This window comes from Coenobita brevimanus, chromosome 8 (assembly GCF_032717465.1).
Source record: "Coenobita brevimanus isolate Jiangsu-jjx chromosome 8, ASM3271746v2, whole genome shotgun sequence".
Taxonomy (NCBI): domain Eukaryota; kingdom Metazoa; phylum Arthropoda; class Malacostraca; order Decapoda; family Coenobitidae; genus Coenobita; species Coenobita brevimanus.
The window spans coordinates 7638211-7663145 of NC_136961.1; the positions used below are offsets into that span (position 1 = coordinate 7638211).

Sequence of the window (24935 nt, forward strand, 5' to 3'; positions counted from 1 at the left end):
AAGAGCCTAAACTATAAAAAGGGAAATTATCAAAACCTAAAGAAGTATTTGTTAGAAGTTGATTGGAAAAATGAGCTTAGAGGACAAGATTTAAATGCTGTATATAAAAAAATTTGTGAATTTTATGAAATAGGAATCCAGAAGTACATCCCACAGCACAAAGAAGCAGGTAAGAAAATACAGAAATGGTTCAATACAGGATGTAAAAAATCAAAAGAAAGAAGAGATTTGTTGTGGAATAGATACAGAAGACCCAATAGTGAAAGGGCGTATAATAATTACAAACAGGCAAGAAACGACTATACAAGGATAAGGAGGGAAGCTCAAAAACAGTTTGAGGAGGATATAATAAATAAAAGTATTTATCAACCAAAGCTGTTTTACAGCTATATCAGAAGCAAAACCAAAGTAAAAGATATAATACAATCCATTACGGACGAAGGAATCACTTATACACAAGAGAAAGATATTTGTGAAGCACTAAATATGAATTTCCGGTTAGTTTTTACAGAAGAAAAAAATTTTGAGAGGGACTATGTGGAAAACGCATGTCCACACATACTACCAGATATACAAATGGCAGAAAAAGTAATACAGGAGGAGTTAAGTAGATTAGACAGAGGAAAAGCAAGTGGTCCTGATGAAATTTCATGTTGGGTATTACGAGAATGTGCAAAGGAGTTAAGTAAACCATTATTTTTAATTTTCAAGAAATCCTTGAGTCAAGGTAAACTACCTGATATTTGGAAAGAAGTAAATATTGTCCCCTTATTCAAGAAAGGAAATAGACAAAATCCACTCAACTACCGACCAGTATCACTAACCAGTGTTGTAAGGAAGGTATTAGAAAAACTTATAAGAAAAGCTTGGGTAAATCATCTAGAAGAACACAGTATGATAACAGAACGACAGTTTGATTTCAGAAAAGAAAATCATGTGTTACTAATCTGTTGAGCTACTATGACAGAGTAACAAACACAATACAGGAAAGGGAAGGATGGGTGGACAGCATCTGTTTAGATTTCAAGAAAGCTTTTGACACAGTACCACACCAAAGACTTTTATGGAAACTGTACCATCAAGGAGGAATTGGAGGCAAACTGTTTTTTTGGATACAAGACTTTCTCATAAAAAAAAAAATGAGGACAGTACTAAGAGGAAACTACTCATCATGGAAAGAAGTGACTAGTGGAGTACCACAGGGTTCAGTGCTGGCACCAATCATGTTTTTAGTGTATATAAATGATATAAACAGTAACACTGGAAATGAGAGCTATCTGAATATGTTTGCAGATGATGCAAAAATACAAAGGAGAATTACTAACACAGACTCTTGTAAAGAGCTACAAGAAGAATTAAATAAACTTCATGAATGGAGTAGTACATGGCAAATGGAATTCAATGTGGACAAGTGTCATGTAATCAAGTTTGGTACAAGTGGAAAAAGACCTGATTGGGATTATAAGTTAGGAAATAAAACCCTGTACACATCAGAAAGAGAGAAAGACCTAGGTGTGATTATCAATAACAGACTATCTCCGGTTGACCACATCAGCTAGAAGGTACGGAACATGTATACACTGCTTGCAAATATGAAAATAACATTCACATACATAAATGAAGACATGTTAAGAAGGATAATAACATCATTCATTAGACCAACCCTGGAATATGCATCAGTAGTCTGGAGTCCTCATCTCAAAAAGCAGATAGACAAGATTGAAAAAGTTCAAAGGGCCGCTACAAGATGGATACCAAGCTTAAGGGACCTAAGCTACGAAGAAAGACTAAATAAACTGAATCTACCAACATTACAGGAGAGAAGGAAAAGAGGTGACATGATAATACTATATAAGTGCATATCAGGAAAGGAGAAAATAGAGATAAATGATTACTTAACATATGGAGAAGCATCAGCAAGAGGACACTGCAAAAAACTGCATAAGAAGAGAGGTGATAAAGACGTAAGGAAATTCAGTTTCCCAAACAGAGCAATTGATCAGTGGAATGCACTACCGAATGAAATAGTGTGTTCCAAAATAATTCACAAATTTAAGGATATGTACGATAAATATTGTTTAAGACAGGGGACAGTACGAGCTTGACTCATTCCTGTAAAGATACAATTAGGTAAGAACAATTAGGTAAGAACACACACACACACACACACACACACACACACACACACACACACACACACACACACAGAAAATATTCCTTCTCAAGATATGATTACAATATCAGTACAGTAATCTCTGTATGCACGCATATGATAGTACTGTACACAGTATGTGTGCATGTACTGGTCAGTACACTTCCGTTTGGTATGGGTATTCATTTCAGTAGCACAGCCTGCCACCTTAGCCAAGCAGCCCTAATGGGTTAGGTTAGATTAGGTTATGACAGCATACATAATTTTGCCTGCGAAACACAATGAGCATATTTTCAACAAAATCCTATGGTTAGTTTTGAAACGACGAAGTAAGTGCCATTTCTGGCTGAGGGTTCCTGGTGGCCAACACACATGTAACACAGGCCACACGCCACGAGTAAATGTATGGTTAAAGTGCCCATCTGCCTCTACATCGCATGGGGGGAGTCCCCCAGCGTCCGGGATTAGTGCGAACCCCCCACCACGCGCACCTGTCCTCTTCCCTATTGAATGATCAGAGTCACCTGGCAGGCCGCATTTGTCATATACAGCCTGAGGCAGTGATACACTGGCCATCCGCTGTTGCCATCATGTGCTAACCTCCAAACAGTAGTGAACCCTATATGCAGATGTCAGTTTGCCACGTTTTGCTCTGTCTGGGCTCAGATGCAACTGTGGGGTGCAATATGGCAGCGCTTTACTGATTGCCGGGCAACAAGCCCGCACCTCAGTTCCTGCCCTTGTTTCACCTGAGTCACTCACTTGCAAGAATGGCTGTGAAGGTGGTTGCTTTTGTTGAGGTTCCCTACCTTCGTCAGGTTGTGACACGCCTCTGCTGTATTCGCGTGTGTGTGGTGATGTCCTCACCACCACCTGAGCAGCGGAAGAGGAAGGTTCTGACTCTGGAAATGAAATGCAAGATATTGGGCAAGGTTTATGGGGGCTGGACCATAGGATGCATACTTCACAAATATGATCTAGTTCATTCAACTTTGTTTGATATAGAGAAGTCACGTGACAAGCTAACATACTAGGGATAGGACTTCGGTGAAAGCACACATGAGGGCGACATGAAGGTAATGGCCCAGGCCCGACACGCCATTATCAACCAGTCAACATTGATGTGGTTTCGCCAGCAACGTGGTACCAGTGTGCTACTGTGTGGGACCGAGGTGAAAGCTGCTGCTGAGAAGTTTACACGCCTCCACAATGTGCTCAACTTCAAGGCATCCGAGGAATGGTTCTTTCTCTTCAAGTTTTGTCATGGATTTACTGGCTGTAAGGCACACAGCGAGGCCTTGGATGCAGCAGAGGAGGAAGTAAACCCATTTCGCAAGAAAGTGTAGTGTCTGATCAAGGACAAGGGCCATGTCCTTGGTCAAGTCTATAATGCTGATGAAACTGGTCTGTTCTACTGCTCCTTGCGCAGCAACACCTTGGCTGAGGAAAGGGGGAAGACTGTGCCTGGTTAGAAGTTGTCCAAACAATATGTCTCTGTTTTGTGCCGTGCCAGTGTTAACAGGATGCACACCTCAAACCCGTTGTTGTTGGGCATGCACAACAACCATGTTGTCTCCATGGGTTGATGGATAGCTTGCCTGTTATGCAGTACCATTCTGTGAAGGTCTGGTTTACCGCTAAGATCTTCAGAGATTGGTATTATGGACACTTCGTCAAGGAGGTTATCCATTACCAAGTGGAGGTCCAACACCTTGGCTGATGAAAGGGGGAAGACTGTGCCTGGTCAGAAGTGGTCCAAAAAATGTGTCTCTGTTTTGTGCTGTGCCATTGCTAATGGGACACACCACCTCAAACCTGTTGTTGTCGGGTATGCAAAACAGCCATGTTGTCTCCGTGGGTTAATGGATATCCTGCCTGTTGTGCGGTACCATTCTGTGAAGGCCTGGTATACCGTTCAGATCTTCATAGCTTGGTTCCACAGACTCTTCGTCAAGGAGGTTATCCATTACCAAACGGAGGTCCTTGGTATTGCTCGCAACCAGGTGAAGACACTCCTGCACCTGGAAAATGCCCCGGTGCATCCATCTGAAAAGGATTTGGTTGCTTATGATGGGCGGATTGGGTGCATGTTTCTGCCACCTAATATGACTGCTCTGATTCAACCATTGGTGATAATGGTGATGGAGGACAAGGACGTGGCCAAGGACACTCGTGGGGAGCAGGCCTTGTAGAATCTTCGGCATTATGACCTGAAGTCTGCAGTGTTTAACTTGGAGTACACATAGAAGGAAGTCTCCGTGAAAACTCTCAAAAGCGGTTGGTCTCGTCTCCTTCAGGGAATTGATGCTGAGCATGATTTTTAGGAGTCTGACATGGATGATTTCCACAGTTGACTCAGAACAGAAGGACAGCAGGTGGATGTCGACGACGTGAGGGAATGGCTGGACGACGATGACGGCAATCCTGGTTATCAGACCATGTCTGATGAGGAGATTGTCTTTGCTGCCTCTGCAGGCACGGAAGAGAACAGTGAGACTGACGAGGACGAGGATCAGAGCCCTCTACAAGTCCTTCACTCCCTCGTCCCAGTGTCCTCCGTGGTTACCTGGAGGGGTGCTGGAGTATTGCTGAGCATCTGCACTGTGACAGGGAGTTGGCGCTGCTCAGCCTGGTAGGCGCCACTCAGCGTGGTAATGGAGCTGCAGGGTAGTCCGGGATGCTATCATCCTCTGGCAGAATCATCAGTCCTATCGTCAGACCGATATCAACTCTTTCTTCAAGCCTGCAACCCCCACAAGTGCCAGCCCATTCTTGCCACCACCATCACCATCCCGCCTTCACTATCTGACCTGCAACCGAGCACGTCGACAACCGTTAAGTCTCCATTGAATGTAAGTTTGCGTCTGTCTTAGCAGTCTCCTGAGGTGGGTAGGCCACCATTGCTACCCTACACATCACCATCCATTGCATAGCTCGTGCAGGTGGAGGAGGAAGAGGAGGAGTTCTTGGGCGTTTGCTAGGCTCGAATATTTGCCACTAGACCACATGGGACAACTCTACACCTGCTGGAGGTGTGTGGGGTAAGAAGCCTGGCTGCAGTGCACTTGGTGGTAAGTACCACAACTGAATGTTTTTTGGCAGGTAACTTTAGGTTTCTTTCATAGTTTTCTTGGTGTAAAAATTTATTCAGGATATTCCTATGCGTTTTGATGTCAAAATATTGCAGAGTGACCTGAAAACAGTGCCAAAAATAGGAGAGGTACTCTATATACAATAGTGTATAGGTAGGGTGTTTTGGGGTTTTTGGTGGTTTATCTGCATGGTTATCTTGGTGTTTACCATTACTTTGGATATTCCTATGTGTATATTGATGTCAAAATATGACTTATTGACTGGAAAACACTGCCAAATTAAGCATAGGTACAGTACAAAATAAGTTAGGTTAGGTTGGAGGTTGGGTATAGGTAGAGTCTTGTTATACTAGGAGAACAGTGTTCATTATCCTGTAGTTGCCACTACCCGGACATGCCTTTGGCTCCATTATGTCCGGATAAATGAGGCATCAGGCTTAGCACCATTGGCCGGCTGGCTGTGACGGCACAGCACCTCATTTCTTTTGATGCTCTGATTGGCTGGCGGCCACCAAGCCACCCCGCTTGGTGCTTGGATTCTTCTCTCTCGGAGGTGTTGTACATCCTGTGACAATCTGTCATACGGACTGGCACACGTTGTTATTCTATAGCATTTTCGACCCTATCAGCACAGAGAGAGAAGCATCCATCTCCCACCACATGGTAAAGGATGCATCTGGCTGCTGTTTGAGCGGGAAATTGAGGTTTGGCAGGTGGTGGCGCTTGGATTCTTCTCCCGCGGCGCTACTCATTTATATAGTAGGCCCTCCACATTCGCGGTGGTAAGGGGACACAAAACCCAGTGAATCTGGAATTTCCACGAATGTTTGGTGCACCATTCTGTAAATGCCTCTACAGCCGCAAATCACCCCCTATGACAAGTATTGCACATGCTTACCTAATATCTGGGACCTGAAAGCGGCATTAAATATCACAAATAGCTGATGACTTGCTAGCATGTGAGTGAGGGCAAGTCATCAGCTACATGTACTGTATATCTCAACTTCTTGCAATCATACCCATTAAATTCAGTCTTGGATCCACAGAGGGGCAATCCACGAATCTTCGAAGCCCACGAAAGTTGAATCCGCAAATGTGGAGGGTCAGGTGTGTGTATATATATATATATATATATATATATATATATATATATATATATATATATATATATAGAGAGAGAGAGAGAGAGAGAGAGAGAGAGAGAGAGAGATAATGTTAAGAACTGGGCTTTGTTAGTTAGTTAGTGCTGGAGGATTACAGATATTTCTCGTAGTTCTGCTACATGTCAGAGTTGCCAGTTAGCCTGCTGTTTGTGAGCAGAGGTATTTTGTAAGTTCTGCATTAATTTCTATGCTCTTTTTCTCTGTTAAATTTTACTTATCCGATTTTTAATTTTGGTAAATTATGCATCTTTATCCCAGTTTGTATGATAAATAATTTAGTATTCAGTAATGTAAGAAAACTCTGGAATGTTTCGGATGTCTCCGAGTTGCTAACTCTTGTCCACCGAGACTGTACTGTACTTGAAGTTTCTAGAGTAATGCAGGCTTATATAAGGATGGGGAAGAGACAAGAGCAGTTCAGTCAGTTTTCAGTTCAATTTTGTAGTTCAGTGTCAGTACATTTTGTATATCTTCGGTACTTGTGAAAATAGTTAAGTGTTGTTGGCAAGCATTCAGTGTCATTGCAGTTAGTGAAGTCTTTATATCTTCGTTACTTGTGAAAACTGTGACGTGTAGTTGGCAAGCATTAAGTGTAATTATTTGGATAACAAAGACAGTGATCTTTAGAAGCCAGTATCTATTTACGATGCCTGAGCTGTTGTTGTGGACAGTACACGAAAAGGCTGCCCATAGGAAGAACAACTCACTGGGAATGTCCTTTCTATACTGAACTACTGCTGTTCTAGCCTGTGGCAGTGTGGGATGGGGACGTAACACTGGTGTCAGGAGTGTGGATCATAAAGTGCTGCAGTGAGTCTAATCTTTGACATGGAGGCAGAAAGTGTACGGACACGAGGCCAAGCAAGGCAAGAGGAGGCATTGCTGGCTGCAATTATGAAGCTATTACAAGCACAAAATGAAGGTCAGAAAGAATTCAAAGAACAATTACAGGCACAAAATATACAACTACAGGTACAGAATGAAGGACAGAAAGAACTCAGAGAACAACTAGAAGCAGAGAATGAAGGACAGCAAGAACTCAAAGGACAATTACAGGCACAGAATAAAGGACAGAAAGTACTCAAGGGACAATTACAAGCACAACATGAAGAAGTCACAGAATAATTGCATGCACAGAGGAAACAGCATCAAGAGGCATTACAGGAGCAACAGAGGGAATTACAACAGAGGATGCAGTGACAGCTAGATGCTTTCATGGAGAAAATGAAGGAAGAACAGGAGCAATTGAAGGGGGAAGTGTACGGTGAGCTATGGCAGCAGAAATATGAGGTAAGCAATGATGTGACAGAGTGCAAACAGCATGTAGATGACCAGCTGAAGACAATTAGTGAAGGAATTGCAATGGGGTGCAAATAGCATGTAGATAACCAGTTGAAGCATATAGTCAACAAAGTGAAGATAATTAGTGAAAAAATTGAGGCTGTAGAGAAATATTGCACTACTGAACCTCAGACTAGTGTACAGGGAGCATATGAAAAGAATGGACAGTGTATTGTGAATCTTGAGGGATCCGAAGCATCTAAAAGTGGCATTACAGAGTTGAATAATCAGAATGTAGGAGATTTAAGTCCTGGACTAAATTATGATGTCCCAATTTTTAGGCCCCAAACCAATGAAGTGCATGGCTATAATCGAGGTCCAGTTAAAAAGAGACCTCAGGATTTTGATGGTAGAGTATCCTGGGAAGCTCACTTGCTTATCAGAATGGTTGGGATGGGCAGAGAGCAGTGCAGCTTGCTACTAGCCTTAAAGGTGTTGCAATGGAAATTCTGGGCCAGATGTCAGTGAAGGAGAGGAACAGTTATCAGTCCCTAGTAGAAGTGCTCGAGCAAAGATGTGGAACCATGTACCAGACTGAGGTTTACAGAACAAGATTCTGGAGCCATGTATGGGCTTGAGGTGAATCCCCACAGCAACTTGCTCATGACTTGGAGAGTATGGCACACAAGGCGTACCCTGGAGCAGCACCTAACCTGTTGGCTATTCTTCTGAGGGAGTTGTTCATCGATGCTGTTGATAGTGTAGACTTGAAAATGCAAGTGAAGCAGGCACAACCCAGAAGCATGCAAGAAGCACAAGCCAGGGCTCTAGAATTTGAGTCCTATGTCAGGTCCAGTAAGTCCACTTTTCAGGCAGGTTGCAGTACAGGATTCAAGGCAAGAAAGGGGCAGGTACATAAAGTGGAAAAATTTGAGGGAAGTTGCTGGTACTGTGAAAACCCAGGACGTTGGAAAGAAGACTGGTACAAGTGGAAGAAGGAACAGGAGCAGACCGGAGGAGGTTGCTGGTACTGCAGGAAGCCGGAACACGAGAATGACGATTGTTACAAATGGAAGAAGGAGCAAGAACAGAGCAGTGCAAGGAAATCTACAATTGTAACAAAAACATATTGGACATGTAGTGAGGTGAGACACTTCAATTCTGAGTGTTCAAAGAAGAAAAAGGAAGATAAGAAGAAGGTTGCAGAAGACCAGAAAGAAGCAAAAAACTAATGGAGGCTTGTGTTAAGGGGCAACCACTAGCTGGCTTTTCCCAAGTAGCCTCACCTCCGAGAAAATGCAAGAGAACTGCAATCGACAGTGTGTGAGTAGATCCAAGAATAGATGGCAAGAAATGTTCCCTGGTGATTCATTCAGCCTCAGAGCAGACTTCTGTGAGGCCTGATGTGTTACATCATTGGAATCTGCCTTAGTCATCAGAACAACTTTGTGGCATAACAGGGCACTGCGCAGAACTGAGGGGATCCCTGGTTGTCTGGACTGAAGTGGCAGGGGAAGAGGCTACTCTTCCAGTCTGTGTGGCTGACATGGTGGATCCTTCCCGTCTTGGTCTGGACTATCTGATGTCCATGGCATGTGAGCTGAACTTCTCCTCCATGAAGCTGAAGGTTCAAGGAAGTTCGGTTCCTGTCATGGCAGTGAGATGTGCCAATTCTGGTGGTGAGGTGAGGGTGCTCTGCACCACAATGATACCCTCAAGATCAGAAATATTGCTCCAGTGCAAGGTGAGTGGCTCTTTTGACAGTTGTTTAGTGGGTAGTGGAGCCTGATGTATGATGCAGGGTGAAGGCTGGGGTGATGGTGGGGAGAACTTTGGTGGAAACAGGTGCAGGTGAAGTGCCAGTTGTGGTGGCCAATTTCTCCCGTGAACCACAGAAGATCAACGAGTGAGAATTTCTGTGATTGTGCCAGACAGTGGACCCTGAATGGCATCAGAGGGACGCCTGTTAAAGAAGTGTATTCAAAGAAGATGGGGATCTGCCAGACCACTTACAAGACCTATTTTCAAGTTGTCAGTGCCTGGATGGCTCACAAGTGATGAAGCTGAGGCAGCTGCTAACGAAGTTTGCTGTCTTTTCCACTGGAGGCTTAGACTGGGATGCTCTGAACTGGTGGAGCATTGTGTAGACACCGGGGATTACCGCCCAATTAAACAGCCAGCACGGAGGATGGCACCAACCCAACGCCAAGAAATGGAGTAGATGATGTAGAACCTCCAAAGTCCAGCAGTGGTAGAAAAGTCCAGCAGTCCTTGGACATCAGCAGTGGTTCTGGTAAGGAAGAAGGGTGGCTTGGCAAGGTGCTGTGTGGATTATCAAGCCCTGAATGAAATTACAGTAGAGGATGCATACCCCTTACCAAGAATAGATGACACCCTGGATGCTCTGTCAGGTGCCAAGTGGTTATCCACCCAAGATATGAAGGCAGGATAACAGGTCAAGGTTGCAGAGAAGGACAAGGAGAAAACAGCCATTTGGTATAGGCGGGGTTTATGCCAGTTTAAAGTGATGCCATTTGACCAATGCAGTGCCCCAGCTACTTTTGAGCGTCTCCTGGATCGTCCACTGGAAGGCCTCCATTGGCAGATGGCTCTTATCTATCTGGAGGATGAAACTGATTTTGGACGGACTTTCAACCAGGAACTGGAGAGGCTGTCGGAGGTGTTCAGCAGGATCTGAGCTGCACACCTCAAGCTGAACCCCATGAATTGCTACTTCAGAAGGAAGTGAAGTACCTGGGACACATTGTAGGCAATGACGATGTCCATATTAATCCAGAGAAAGTGGCAACTGTAGAAAACTGGCTGATTCCAACTTGTGTGAAGGAGCTCTAGAGTTTTCTGGGCTTATGTACCTACTACTTGCATTTTGTCAAGGACTTTGCAACAATAGCTGCACCTCTGCACAAGCTGTTGGGGAAGAGGCATAAGTCCGTGTGGACAGCAGTGGCTCAGAAACCCTTCATGAACTCAAGCATGCATTGGCAGGCATTCAAGTATTGCTGTACCCTGATCAGAGTCAGCCATTCGTTCTGGACTGTGATGCTAATGACCATGGTATTGCTGGGATCCTGTTGCAGAAGAAGGACGAAAAAGAGTATGTGATGATGTATTACAGCAAGAAGTTCACCCCACCGGAGCAGAACTACTGTGTTACTCATAAGGAGCTCTTGGCAGTGATGGAGAGCCTTGCTTTCTTCCATCCCTACTTGTATGGGTCTTACTTCATCATCAGGACAGGCCATGAGGCACTGAAGTGGCTGAAGATGTTAAAGAATCCGGAAGGACAATTGGCACACTGGCTTAGGAGGCTAGACCACCACAATTATGAGGTGCAGCACCATCCTGGGTTAGTACATGGCAATGTTGACAACCCAAGTCGTCGGCCTTGTGAACCAGAGTGTTGGCAGTGTCAGATGATTTTAGCAAGTGATACAGCCATACTGGAGTGATAGGGCCAGCATCAATGCAGAAGACCTAAAGAGGATGCAGATGGAGGATCCTGATTTCCAACTAGTGCTAGAGTAGCTGCAGCAGAGTACAGTGCGACCATCTTGGGGAGAGGTTTGCAGAGTCATCCGTGTGACTAAGAGCTACTAGAGTCAGTGGGACCTTCTTCGTTTGAACAGCGGACTACTGGAGCGTCAGTGGGTGACACCCAGTGGGCTCAGCAAGTACTGACAACTGGTGGTTCTGAAGAAAATGAGGTCTGGGACCTTGGATGAGTTTTATGACTAGATCACTAATGGGCACCTGGGAGTGAAGAAAACTCTAAGTTGGCTGCAACAGAGGTTCTACTTGACTGGCATGTGTCAGGACGTAGGAGAGTGATGTTGAGCCTGTGGTGTATGTTGCACCAAGAAGGGCCACAAGAAACATGGTTGTGCGCCCCTCCAGGTGTACCAAGTGGGTGCACTGATGGAAAAAGTCGTGGTGGACATTGTTGGACCTCTGTCACTCACTGAAAGAGGAAATCGGTATATATGTGTCGCCATGGACTACTTTGCAAAGTGGCCAGAAGCACCATCCCTTATCAAGAAGCTGCAACTGTTGCTCAGGTGTTGGTTGACCAGTTTTTTCTGTCGTTTTGGGATGCCACAAGAGCAACATTCATACCAAGGTAGAAACTTCGACTCTGCTATGTTCTGTGAGTACTGCAGGTTACTGGGGATCAAGAAGATCAGGATGTCCCAACTAAGACCACAGTCAGATGGGATGGTGGAGAAATTCAACAGGACCCTGGGACAAGAAATGACCAAGAACTACATAGAGGGACAGACAAAATGGGGTCAGAAATTACCTGCATTGCTGATGGCATATCAGTCTGCATCCCGTGAGTCTACTGGCTACACCCCTGCAAAACTGATTCTGGGCCGCAAGGGTCAATTACCTGTTGACTTATTAATGGGAAGCTACCTGTTGATGAGCTGCCTACAGACACCTCCAGCTATGTGAAGCATCTTCAGGAAAGCCTAGCTGAGGTATATCTTCAAGTGCGAGGAGCCCTTAAGTTTTCAGGGGAGGTGATGAAATGCAAGTATGATGCCAAGGCAAATGAGGTGAGCTTTAAAGATGGTTACAAAGTTTGGTTATACATTCCTCAGCAGAACAAGGGACAGTCACCGAAGCTGCAGAGCCCATGGGATGGGCCTTACATTGTGTTGGACCACGTATCAGATGTAACGTACCGGATTTGCGGAGGCTTGAAATCTCGCCCAAAGGTTGTACACGTGAATCATCTGTGACAGTACCATGGGCCAGGACAGAACAGCTGGGACGTCTCCGAGGAATCGTGCTCTCCCCCAGCCGAAGATGTTGAAGAGGTCCAAGGAGCTGAAGTGCAAAAGGATGATAACAGATTCCCTAGGGAAAGTAGTGAATCAGGACGAAGACCAAAACATCCGAGGAGGAGAGGACTGTGTAGAGGAGCAGGGACATCGTCTGAAGCAGCATACGAGAAGACCTGATAAGTTGAAGCATTATTTTGTGTATAGTTAGATGTTTCATTAGGATTAAGGTATAAGTTTGTATACATTGTGCAGTTTTTTCGGGACGACAGACGACTAGGGAGGGGGTAGTGTTGAAAAGTGGGACTTGCTAGTTAGGTAGTGCTGGAGAATTCTCGATATTTCTTGTAGTTCCATTGCGTGTCAGAGTTGCCAGTTATCTGCTGTTTGTGAGCAGAGGTATTTTATAAGTTATGCATTCATTTTCATGCTCTTTTTCTCCATTAAATTTTATTTATGTGACTACTGATTTTGTTAAATTATGTAATTTTATCGCAGTTTGTATGCTAAACAATTTAGAGTGTTAAGTAGTGTAAGAAAACTCTGGTATGTTTTGGATGTTTCCTAGTAGGGAACTATTGCCCGTCGGGAGTGTACTCGAAGTTTCGAGAGTACTGCAAGCTTATATAAAGATGGGGAAGAGACTAGAGCAGTTCAGTCAGTTTTCAGTTCAGTTTGAGTGTAGTTCAGTATCAGTGCAGTTTGTATATCTTCGGTACTTGTGAAAATAGTGAAATGTAATTGGCAAGCATTAAGTATAATTATCTGGAAAATAAAGACAGTGAACTTTAGAAGCCAGTGTTCATTTATGAGGCCTGTGCTGTTCTTGCAGACTGTACATGTAAAGGCTGACCATAGGAAGAACAACTTACTGGGCAACATCCTTCCTATACAGAACTACTGCTGTTGGAGCCTGTGGCAATGTTGGACGGTGACTTAAATATATATATATATATATATATATATATATATATATATATATATATATATATATATATATATATATATATATATATCAATAATGGAGAGAGAGAGAGAGAGAGAGAGAGAGCAGCTGAAGATCAGATTCATCGCATTTTGATATTTGGCTTCACACCAAGCTCTCAGGAAAGGAATGAAAATGGGTATAAGCCCAGAGGGAGCACTCTTCGTACAGGAGATTAAAAAATACGGCATAACATCAGCACAGCAAGTTGTATTCTACTTTACATTGGAGGGTTCCTCGCTACATTACCTTTATGATATAATGTATGTTCTTTCTGGGGGGAAGGTATGAAATAAGAATCTAAGGAAAAATAGCAAGCAAAGATGATATTCCCCCAATAAATAGAGAAATATATAAAGCCTAAATCAGAATCAGTTTATTTTCCAGATTCTTAGGTGTAATAATGCATGCTACTGATGTAAACTACATTGATACTAGAATGACTTGTTTAGCATACAAGCCAAGAACAAGATGAAAAGTGCATAGATGTGCTACAAAGCCTCCCAGTTCACCTAGAATAAGACCTTTAGTCTGAATTTCATATTTACCTGTTTGTACATGGTGACGCATTTGGCATTATTAAGATCTTTCCTCGTAAATGCACAGTGATGCCTTTAGCTTCATAAAACCATAAAAAATTTGCCCCCCAAAAAGTTTGGGGTTGATTTGCATAATTTTTTTGAGGCTTCATAGCTTGCCCAACTTGCGTCAAAAGTAATGAGTTGGCAAAAGGAAGTCCCAATACCTACGTCAGTACAGACAATTTTTTCAGTACCAATTGAGCTGTGAGTGGGGAAGGTAGTGCGCAGTCTTGTCCCTTTACATCTCCTCTATTAACCCCATCCTGGCCGCATGACATATTTCACTGTATCAGTAGTGCTTATGTATAGTTTTGGGGCACTATTATAATTAGATTTGGTGTTTGGAGTAGGAAAATAGGTGTTTGTGAAGCGTTCGTGGCCGTTATCAGCCGTTGGGCCAATGAAGATTGTGCTACTGTTTCTGATGAACTACACTGCCTCTACCCTGCACCAAATGTGAGTATTCAACTATAATAATAGTGACAGCGAAGCATGTGAATATAGTGTGCATACTAGTGTACGAGGAATTGGCGATGAATGTGTAGCAGCTTTGGGGGAGGCGGGGAAACCACCCTACAGTCACGACATGGTGTGGGAACACCGCATTTTTTTGCATTTTTCTTGAAAACTATGAGGCGAAGGAGAACGCTGATTATATCATGTGAAAGCCCATGAAATACTGCATAAGATAATGAAATAGAAGTAGCACTGCTGAGAAAAGTTTTTCGCTAGAGCTCCCTGAATAAAAACTCTGTTGTCTGTCAGAGAAAAGGTTTTACTTTTTCTCATATTACTCGAAAACCATACCTAGTATCAAAATGCTAACTATCCCACTCGTAAGCTAAAAAAATTCTCTTTCAAATGATCATATAACATGTAGAGATATGCTGTAAACATTCGGGCTATGATGTTGGGAAGTCAGATGTTCCTGAATTTTTATTCACACTGCCCCCAACGACGTATAATGTTTTTTTTTTTTTTTTTTATTGTGTAGGGCAAGCATCAACGAATAGGAATATGTACGTTTGGTGGCAAAATAAATATGTCTGGGTGGTGAAAATGAGCCCAGAATACACTTTTTTTTGGAGTGCTCGGTGGTCAGTGGGGGGAGGGGAGAAAGCTGATGTGTCGTGGAATGCAAAACTTATTGAAACTTATTGTGAACACAAGGGTTTATCAGATTTATGGCATTGCCGGTGCCAGTATTTCAGTCTTGACAATAATCATTAGGTAGATAAATAAAAAATTAAACTAGAAACATATGAAATGAAACTGATCACAGTTTTACCATTTTACGTACCAGACAATCACTGTCCCCCATGCGGTATCAATAGAGATAGATAGATAGACAGATATACTGTATGTTGGAGTTGTCTCAGTTGATGGAGTCTGTGACTGAGGAGTGAGGACTGAGAAACTTAGAGCTGTGGAATACAGATGGACTGGTATGTCAACTTGTCAAGTGAGAGCTGTGAAGTCTAATAATTTAATTCTATTATAAACAATAGTGAAGGACTTACCCTTGCTTTGTAGTAAAAACAGGCAAATATACTATTAATAATTAAAATATATATTTTAGTTTTACTTTGTTTCGTGTAAAAATGGTTTGCATTAGTGTTTTTGCATTTGCAGAACTACAAATTAAAATAAAAATTATGGATTTGCGGTTGTGGAACTGAATTTTCATTTGTGGTGCCCACCTCTTTATGCATATATGTATGTATGTATATTTGTGAGCATGTAGGTAGGTAGCTAGGTATGTACATATATAAGGACAAATGTATGTATGCATGTGCAAATGTATGATCAATTACAGTGGTGACAGATGGCAGAAAGTCAAAGTAGTACATCTGACAGCGTTTCAGCTCATAACGGCCTGAATAACAATGCAAAAATATCTTCGCATACATTTACTTCGCCCACTGCTGCCTTGACTTGTGTGAGGTTACGTCACCCACTACAGATGGTTAACACTGGTTATTTCTTGTTGAAACCATGTAGGATGCGCCGAGTCAGCTTCAGAGGTTGGTGTTAGTTGGGTGTTTGGGTTGGAATCCATCTTGGGAGTTGGGTGCAGGGATGTCAGTATGTGATGTTTTTTAACCCCTAAACCACGGGGTTGTTTTTGCTTGACTTGCGTGTCTCGTGGGCATATTTGTGCTCCGACAGACTCTCTAAAAACATTTGCCAAAAATCAGTTATTAGTCCTAGAATATTAAAATTACATATGCCTATGGCACATACCTTCAGCTTTTTCCTGGGATGTTTGTTGAGCCTTCGTCGAGTACTGTAGGACTTGTGGAGACCTCTGAAGTTGGGTAACGAAGTCTCCACTTTACAATTCCCGACAACCCGTAATATGATTACCACAGCCTGATATTATCAATAGAAACACTATTCTGTGATTCTCAAATAGTTTGGAATCCATACTCAAAAAAAAAAAACACTGAAAGCAATGAAAATTACGTGCGCGTATGACCTTCCCACTTACGCTTATTTGCCGCTGGTGTTCTGTCATTTATTATTCATAAAAACACTCACACTTTACATTTCTATTACTATATAACACTTATATATATCTATAGTCTTTATCCATAAGTTTCCTTCAGTAATAGTAGTTTATTGTCACTGTAGGCATTCAATTTCTCTTTGAGTATAATAGCATTCACTTTCTCGTCCTGTATACTTGCGTTGAGAGTGAATCTGTTACTTTCATTTCCACTTTCATAACTCATAGTATTCATACATGCTGGAGTGAAACTTTCACTTCCATTACTCCTAGTATATATACTCGTAATCGTATTCTTATATTACTACTCATTTACATTTCTATTTACATTCTCTATTTTATTTACATTATTTACATTTCTATTTTATTTACACTGTGTTATGGACTGTCACTTGCAGTAACTTATAAAACAATTTTCCACTGTTCACTTATATTTACATTCATTGCTTTCACTTGCTGTTTACACATTATTTACATTTCCACTTGCATTGTTTTACTCACCAGGAAGATCGTAGTCACTCCATCATTTTCATTGATAAATTAGCCAGTTCACGTTCCACAGCAGTCACATAGCCCTTTACTCCTTTCCACACGAGGTTTAGTAGGGGGTAGAGGTCACAGGGCCCTTTGCATGGGGCTAAAAAGAGGGGCAATTGGACAGGGGCGAATCCGACGTAGTTTCGCCTTGAAAGGCGACAGTAAACTGAATACAGTGTGGTGGACTAGTGGCCTAGGGGGAGTCCAATGCTGTCAATGTCAGCGTGGTGACAGTTGCTAATATATATGCTATGAAGTGATTGGAAGGAAATCTAGACAATACATAATAAATTAGGTAGTTCCAGGTGAATGTAAATATCACTTAGGCTTCTCCCTTCCTTTCTTATATATATTTTTATTACAAGAATAGATTATACGGCATATTTCAAGGGGAAATAAACAGAGAAAATTAGCGAACGAGTGCACGTGAGGTGTTGTCAGGTGATAATTAGCCAATTCCAGGTGTATGGCACTATCACTTACCTTATTTTTTTTTGTATATATTATTTGGTATAAGACTAGGGCATAGGGCTTATTTCAATGGATGAAATCTGTGGAAAATTCCAGGAGGGTAATGGAAGGGAGACAGGGAGGGGAGTCAAGAACAGGGAGAAATGGTTAAATTGTCAACAATGGATGGGAGTACAGATGAGATTAGGAGTTCTAACTAGTGTTGGACATTGGCAGTACTGATAGATGATACAAGCCACCACTTGAAAGCCTGGGCGAATTCAAAATAACACAGAATCACAAAAGTGATGCCCCACGGTATGATCCCTTGCTCCCAAGCATCACGAAAGTGATGCCCCATGGTTAAGGGGTTAAGACTAACCTTTTCATTGTTTTGAATGCTACGGAAAGCAGAAATATTAGTGTATATGATGTGGGACTTTTGTGAGATAGTTTGAATTAGGTAATCATGGTCGCTTTTTAGTACATGACAGGGGTTTATCTGAGAGTCTAGAAATTGAACATTCCTGTATGCGTATTAATTGCTATGGGGCCAATGTGTTATACAAGTAGACTATCTATCTATCTGTATACCTAGGCTGCTTCCCCCAAGGAAAGGGAGGTAGCCAAGACAGAACGACACACTCCCAATTTACACATCCACTCAAACACATTCAGTAGCATCTTAACCCCAAGGGAAGAAGGGACAGATCCTCACTGCACCACACTGCATGAAGGTCAACAGCGCAGTGCAATCAGAGACATCCACAGCAGGGCCCGACAGCAGAACTGGTTTACCTCCGCTACATCACAATGGACCGATCCCATTATCCGCACCTGACCTAATCAGCTGATCAGACCAAATGCGGAAGAATATCCCCTCAGGGCTGCGTCATCATTTATTAATTCACAATTTCTCTTCATTTATTTCCGTCACTCACAGCCATGCTTCCTTGCTCAACAGCCATCCCTCTCGTGTCCAGTGCTCTCTTCACACTGTCCATCCATCCTGTTCATGGTCTTCCTCTCAGCCTTACACCTCTCACATCAGACCTAGTTATCTTTTCACCAATCGCTCATTATCCATTCTCTCCATATACCAATTCCATTGCAACACCCTCTGCTCAACTCGATCAGCCATCTCCCGAACAACTCCAGTTCTCCTTCACACTTCATCATTTCTCACTCGATCCATATGCGTCACTCCACACATACTCCTCAGACACCTTATCTCCATTACATTCAAAGTTTTCCTCTCTGCTACACTCATATTCCATGTTTCAGCCCCAAATAACGCAGTATTACCACAACACCCTCATACAGCCTTCTCTTTACATCCATTCTAAGCAAATGACATCTAAACACTTTTTTCATTCCTCCCAGCACCTTTCTTACTCTATTCATTCTAAACTTCACCTTTGCATCTATTCTTCCATCGACAGCAACATGTGACCCTAAATGCTTAAAACAGTCTACCTCCTCAAGTAACTCACCATTCAAAAGTATTTTCATCCTCCTGCCATATACCAACCGCATACACTTCGTCACTCTACTCTTATTCTCATTTACATTCAATTTCCTCCTTTCACACACTCTTCCAAACTCCTTTACCAACTGTCTCAGCCTCTCCTCTGAGTCAGCCAGCAGTGCAGTATCATCTACAAACAGCAGCTACTTCAGATTCCACTCTCTACCAGCAACATTCACCAGACTCAGACCTCCACCTAACAATCTCGCATTCATCTCCCGTAGAACACCATCCATGTAAATATTAAACAACTAAGGCAACATCACACATCCCTGCTGCAACCTCACTGTCACGAGAAACCAGTCACTCACAGTATTACCCACTTTTACACAGGCTTTACTATTTACATTAAAACTTTTCATTCCTTGTAGCAACCTACCATCAAGTCTATGCAATCCTAAAACAGTCCACAAAAACCTCCTTATCAGTTCTATCATACGCTTTCGTAAATCCATAAACGCCCAAAACACATCTTACCTTTTGCTAAATACTTTTCACACACCTGTCTTACAGCACTTACCTGATCCACACATCCCCTTCCTCCACTAAAGCCACACTGCTCATCACCAGTCACTCCCTCTGTACCCTCTCTAACTCTCCTAATTAACACACTACCATACACCTTACCTACAACATTCAACAGACTTATACCCCTAAAGCTAGTGCATTCATTCTTATCACACTTACCTTTATACAACAGGACCACTCAAGCACTTGCCCAGTCAATTGGCACCATACCTTTCACAAAGCACACAATCAACAATCTTACTAACCAGTCAGTAATAGTCGCTCCACCACCTTTCAGGCATTCCACAGCACACCCATCCATACCTGCAGGTTTCCCTGTTTTTATCACCTTTACTACCTGCTGCACTTCCTCCGCTGTGAGCAAAGAATCATTCAACTCTCCTAACACATTTATTCCCTGCACCCTTCCATCTGCCACAAACTTAGCCTTCTTTTCCTCTTCAAAATACTACACCCATCTCTTCCTTACTGCATCCATGTCAGTTAACATCCTTCCATCCTCTGCTTTTACTCGCTCTTCCTTCCCAGACTCTCCCTTTCACACCCTTTTCACCTCCTTCCGAAACATTTTCTTATTCTGTTGAAAATTTTCAGTCAACCGCCTACCCCACCTCTCATCTGCTGCCACTTTAGCATCACGCACAGCCCTTCTCACCTGATTCCTTTTTTCCTTATACCTCTTATATGACACCTCATCCTTCTTCTGCAGCCACTCTTCATATGCACGCCTCTTCTCAGCCACAGCCATACTTACATCCTCGCACCACCATTCATTTCTTTTCTTACACCACCACCCACTCGTCTCAACACCAAACACCTCTTCCTCATGCCCTACCACAGCACTCTTAAACAACAGCCATTCGTCCTCCACACTGTCATTCTCCTGATCCTTCATTGTGTTCCACTCATCTTTCAGTTTCTCCTGATACTTTATAATTTTCTCTCTTTTATCCAACTCAGTTTCAAAACCTCCCTGCCACACCTAACTCTCCTAGCTCTCACTCATCTCTTACCTACTCTCAACTTATGCTCCACCAGGTAGTGGTCAGACATACCTCCACCCTCCCCTCTCAAAACTCTCACATCCAAGAATCTTCCTATTACATTCCTGGACACAGTCACATAGTCCATCAGTGTTTTATCAACAACCCTTCCACCGTACTGTCTCACCCATGTATAGCCTACTTATAAATATCTTTCTTCTCAAACAATGTATTTCCAAGCACCATCTCTCGCTCAGCGCACATCCCTATCATTCGTTTCACATTTTCATTTCTTCCAGGCACACCATTCATAACAACTACACCTTCAACTGCTTCAATTCCCACTCTTGCATGCAGATCTTCCATCATTACCACATTCACATTCGCTCTAAAACTCTCCGGACACTCCTCAACATCATTCCAAAAAAGACTCCCTCTCTTCTGCATCCCTTTTGCTACTAGGCTCATATGTACTTACAAATACCCACCACTCACATTCAAAATTCGCTTTCACCCACATCAGTCTCGACGACAGCTCCCTCCATTCGGTCACACACTGCTGCACTTCCGGGCTCACTATCAAGGTCACACCTTCTCTTGGTCTTCCTCTATAAACATCTGAAAATCTTCCATTCACACTTCCAAACTCAGACTCACCTTTCCCATTCATCTTCGTTTCATTCAAAGCTAACACATCCAACCTTCTTCTCACAAACATTCTCCCAATCTCCTTCCGTTTAGCCTCAGTCGTACTACATCCATGCACATTCATAGACCCAATCTTCAGGGTACGGGGATAAGTCAGTCCCCCATCCTTTTCTATGGGCTGTCTCTTTTTAGGAACTAAAAAAACAGAGGGGGTCCCTAGTCCCCTCACCCAGCCCCTTGTAGTCGCCTTTTACGGCATGCAGGGAATATGATGGCAGAATTCTTCCTAACACAACCTGGCCGCGGAGTAGTAGTACCACCTCATAATGTGGCCAGATTGTGTCCCCCCCCCCACCACAGGAGGGGACACAAGTAAGCAGACATCTGAAATCTAGTCTGGTCCTTCTGCTATAGAGTTTATTGCACTTTTGCCCATATGCTGTACTTCAGAGGTGGATGTACTGTATGTGGCATTTGTGCATTTCTTTTGACATTGTTTTCTTTGCAATGGCTTCAGTTTGATAGTTCGTATGTTTTGTGGTTTATTACTACATATTAATCGTTTACTAAATTGCTGGCTTCTTCTCTCTTGGTGGGGACAATTATGTTGCTGTTTAGTTGGATGAAATGAGTTAGCAAAGGGTGAATTTTTGTCTAATTTATGAACTTCATTTTCTGGAGACTTTACCATTTTTTGCAATAGCATAGAAATTTTATTAACATTTTTGCACTTTCCTGGTGGATTTTGCTATATTTTAACTGATTAGGGAGTTTTTATAACCTTGTGATATTCTACTTGATATAGATTTGACACTCAGGATCTACACGCTTCGTATTGTCACATTAATCGCATGTACCACTTATTTTTTATTGGCCATGTTGTTTGGGTTAATGGCTGGTGCCTCAGCCTTTGATGCAGACCGGCTTATGGAGCAGGGCATGTCCCAAGCAGTTGAACTTAAATGATATGATAAACAAATTGCAATAATTTAGACATTAATTTTTTTGTGCATTTAGTAAGTCTCAGGTTATTTCATTCATATTCCAGCAATATTCTGGTTATTTTAGTATTGCTCTAAAACTGGTTTGAAGTTTTGTACACCTAGTGATGATATTCTACCACATTTTGATCCACTATTTCTACCCAGGACCCCTAAACTACGGATCATCACGTTGGTCACCTGCATCAATGTTTTTGTTGTGTCAATGCTGTTCTTCGGATTGACCGCTGGTGCCCCCACCCTGAGAGTGAACCCATTCGTCTACCTGACCATTTCAGGGATGGTTGAGCTCCCAACCACCACCATTTTCATCCCCTTCTTTGACTACTTCGGCCGCAAAAAGGTGTTGGTCTTCAGCTTCCTTTTCAGTGCAGCCGTACTTCTCGCCCAGCCACCTATTCCTGATGGTTTGTAATAGTGACGTACGTACAGAGCTAGTCGGCTGATGGATGCTCTGTTGATTTCTTTTTATTGATGTAATTGAATTTTTAAAATGTGTCTGTCTGTTTGTCAACTAAAGAAATTGAGGAGGAACTATTTAGGGGTCTGTCAGCGGTAATTTTTTTTACTGAGACATGTGTCTGTCTGTTTGTCAACTAAAGAAATTAAGGAGGAATTATTTAGAGGGTGCAAAGGGGTCTGTCAGCGGTAATTTTTTACAGAGACATTCATGATACGGTTTAAAGATTCCAAAGAGACGCCTCTGATAGTCAAAAGCAAAACTAAGCAGGACGAGATGATGGAAACTGGTGGTCAGTTTTCATGGAATAAAATTTCTCCTACAACAAAAACAGCATTATGATTTGTAATTACCATATTAGGTCAATATGTATAATCTTAGTGGCCAGGTGGGATGGGTGGTGGCTGGATCAGACAGGCAGATGGCTATGGTAGGGCAAGACAGTAGGTACATCAGGGTGATATCAGTACCCCTGTTCTGCCCATTGCCCTGCCTCACCTGCCCCACCCCCTACCTTCCCAATTAATCAAGATCAGATCAGTGATAATGTCAAAAATCATCAAGATGGGACTGTAGATGGTGACAGCCAAGTCATAATTACCCTTTTCTAAATGAAATGTCAAGAAAATGTCAACCATCATACTTTTATAAAAATGCAAAATATGGTCCACTTTGTTTTGACGTCACTCCCACCTACCCACGATCACTACCTCCTTCCCCTCCCACCCCAGTCAGTACTGATTTTTCCCACCCACTAATCATCTGATAGTGGTAGGTGGGGGCGCTCACCATCCACTCACTCTATGTAGTGCTGCTCTCTGGTGTCTGCCCTTTCCTCTCCATCCTTCTTTCCTTCCATTCTCTTCTGTCTTTCTTTCCTTCATTCATCCCTTGTCCTTCTGCTTATGGGTGACTTTACACTCCCTCATCTGTCTTTCTTTCCTTCATTCTTTCCTCTTCCTTCAGCCTGTGGGTGACTCTACACTGAGTGACAAGCCAAATAGTTTCCTGTACACCAGGAAAGCATTTACTATGCTGGGTGGTAACCATATAACCAGATTTTGGTGCCTGGTGGTTTAGTGGGTAATTATTGGACTCCAATTGGATTGAGCCAGTGAAGGTTTATATCCAAGAGATGGTTGGGGTTGATTGCTCATGTAATGCCACTCAGGGATGAGTGAGCTGGTCACTTTTATCTTAAATGTTAGGACCAACTGCCTAGCCCTGGGCTCCTATGCTCCTCATGGGGCAATGTAGGATTGGATGATGGATGGGTGGATGGACTAATTATCTGACTATGACGCCATTACCATCCCTGAAGACAAGTTTAAACAAGTGGTTCCTCCCTCCTCCTTCATACTCTCAGCCTACTGCATGGTGAATTTCAAAACATGATGAAATCTGATGATGTCATTACTACCTTCAGAGAAGCTTAACCGCCTCGTGCAAGATGACGCAATGTGAGACATAATCCTTGTACTCTGAAGAGTAACCGATGATGCAACATGACGCAACTTCTCTATAAATGGTCGTAGAAATTTTTCCTGTGGATGGATTTGCGTCAGATTTGGCTGAGTCAAAGCTTAGGGTTGCTAGGTCCAGGGGAAATGTATGACAACAGTCAGGAGCTTATCGGAAGGGTAAGCAGCCCATATTTAGTTCAACATTGTCCCATCAGTCAGGCTGGGAGGGTGTGTGAGCACGCGGCCGGGCATTTAAACCTGCGTTTGGCTACTATCGCACCGTCCATACCTTACGTGTGCATAGTGATATTGTGTTACATATAGTACAGTGTGGTTGTGAAGAAAGTGCATAAATGTTTCTTATAATTTTTGGAGAAAGCCAGGTTTGAAAATTCCTAACCGATTATTGCCATTCCCCTCCTGCTTTTCCATTAAACCTACAATGTCTCAGAAGGGCTTATCAGAGAAAGAGTACGATAACTGACACCACTGCAATCACTCCTATGACAGCTGACACCACTGCCATCACTCCTATGACAATTGACACTCCTATGAAAACTGACACCACTGCTGTCACTCCTATGACAAGTGACACCATTGCCATCACTCCTTTGACAACTGACACCACTGCCGTCACTCCTATGACAACTGACACCACTGCCATCACTCCTATGACAACTGACACCACTGCCGTCACTCCTATGACAACTGACACCACTGCCATCACTCCTATAACGATTGACACCACCGCCATCACTCCTATGACAAC

At 42.8% G+C, this 24935-nt stretch overlaps 1 protein-coding gene across 1 annotated transcript in view; it reads left to right on the top strand.

Moving 5' to 3' along the window:
• LOC145406371 (organic cation transporter protein-like) overlaps positions 1-24935 on the top strand; it is a 240965-nt gene that overhangs the window by 143624 nt on the left and 72406 nt on the right. The window contains exon 8 of the mRNA XM_080277539.1: positions 22391-22650. Within this exon, the coding sequence (XP_080133665.1) occupies positions 22391-22650 (260 nt within the window). The remainder of the gene's footprint in view (positions 1-22390; positions 22651-24935) is intronic.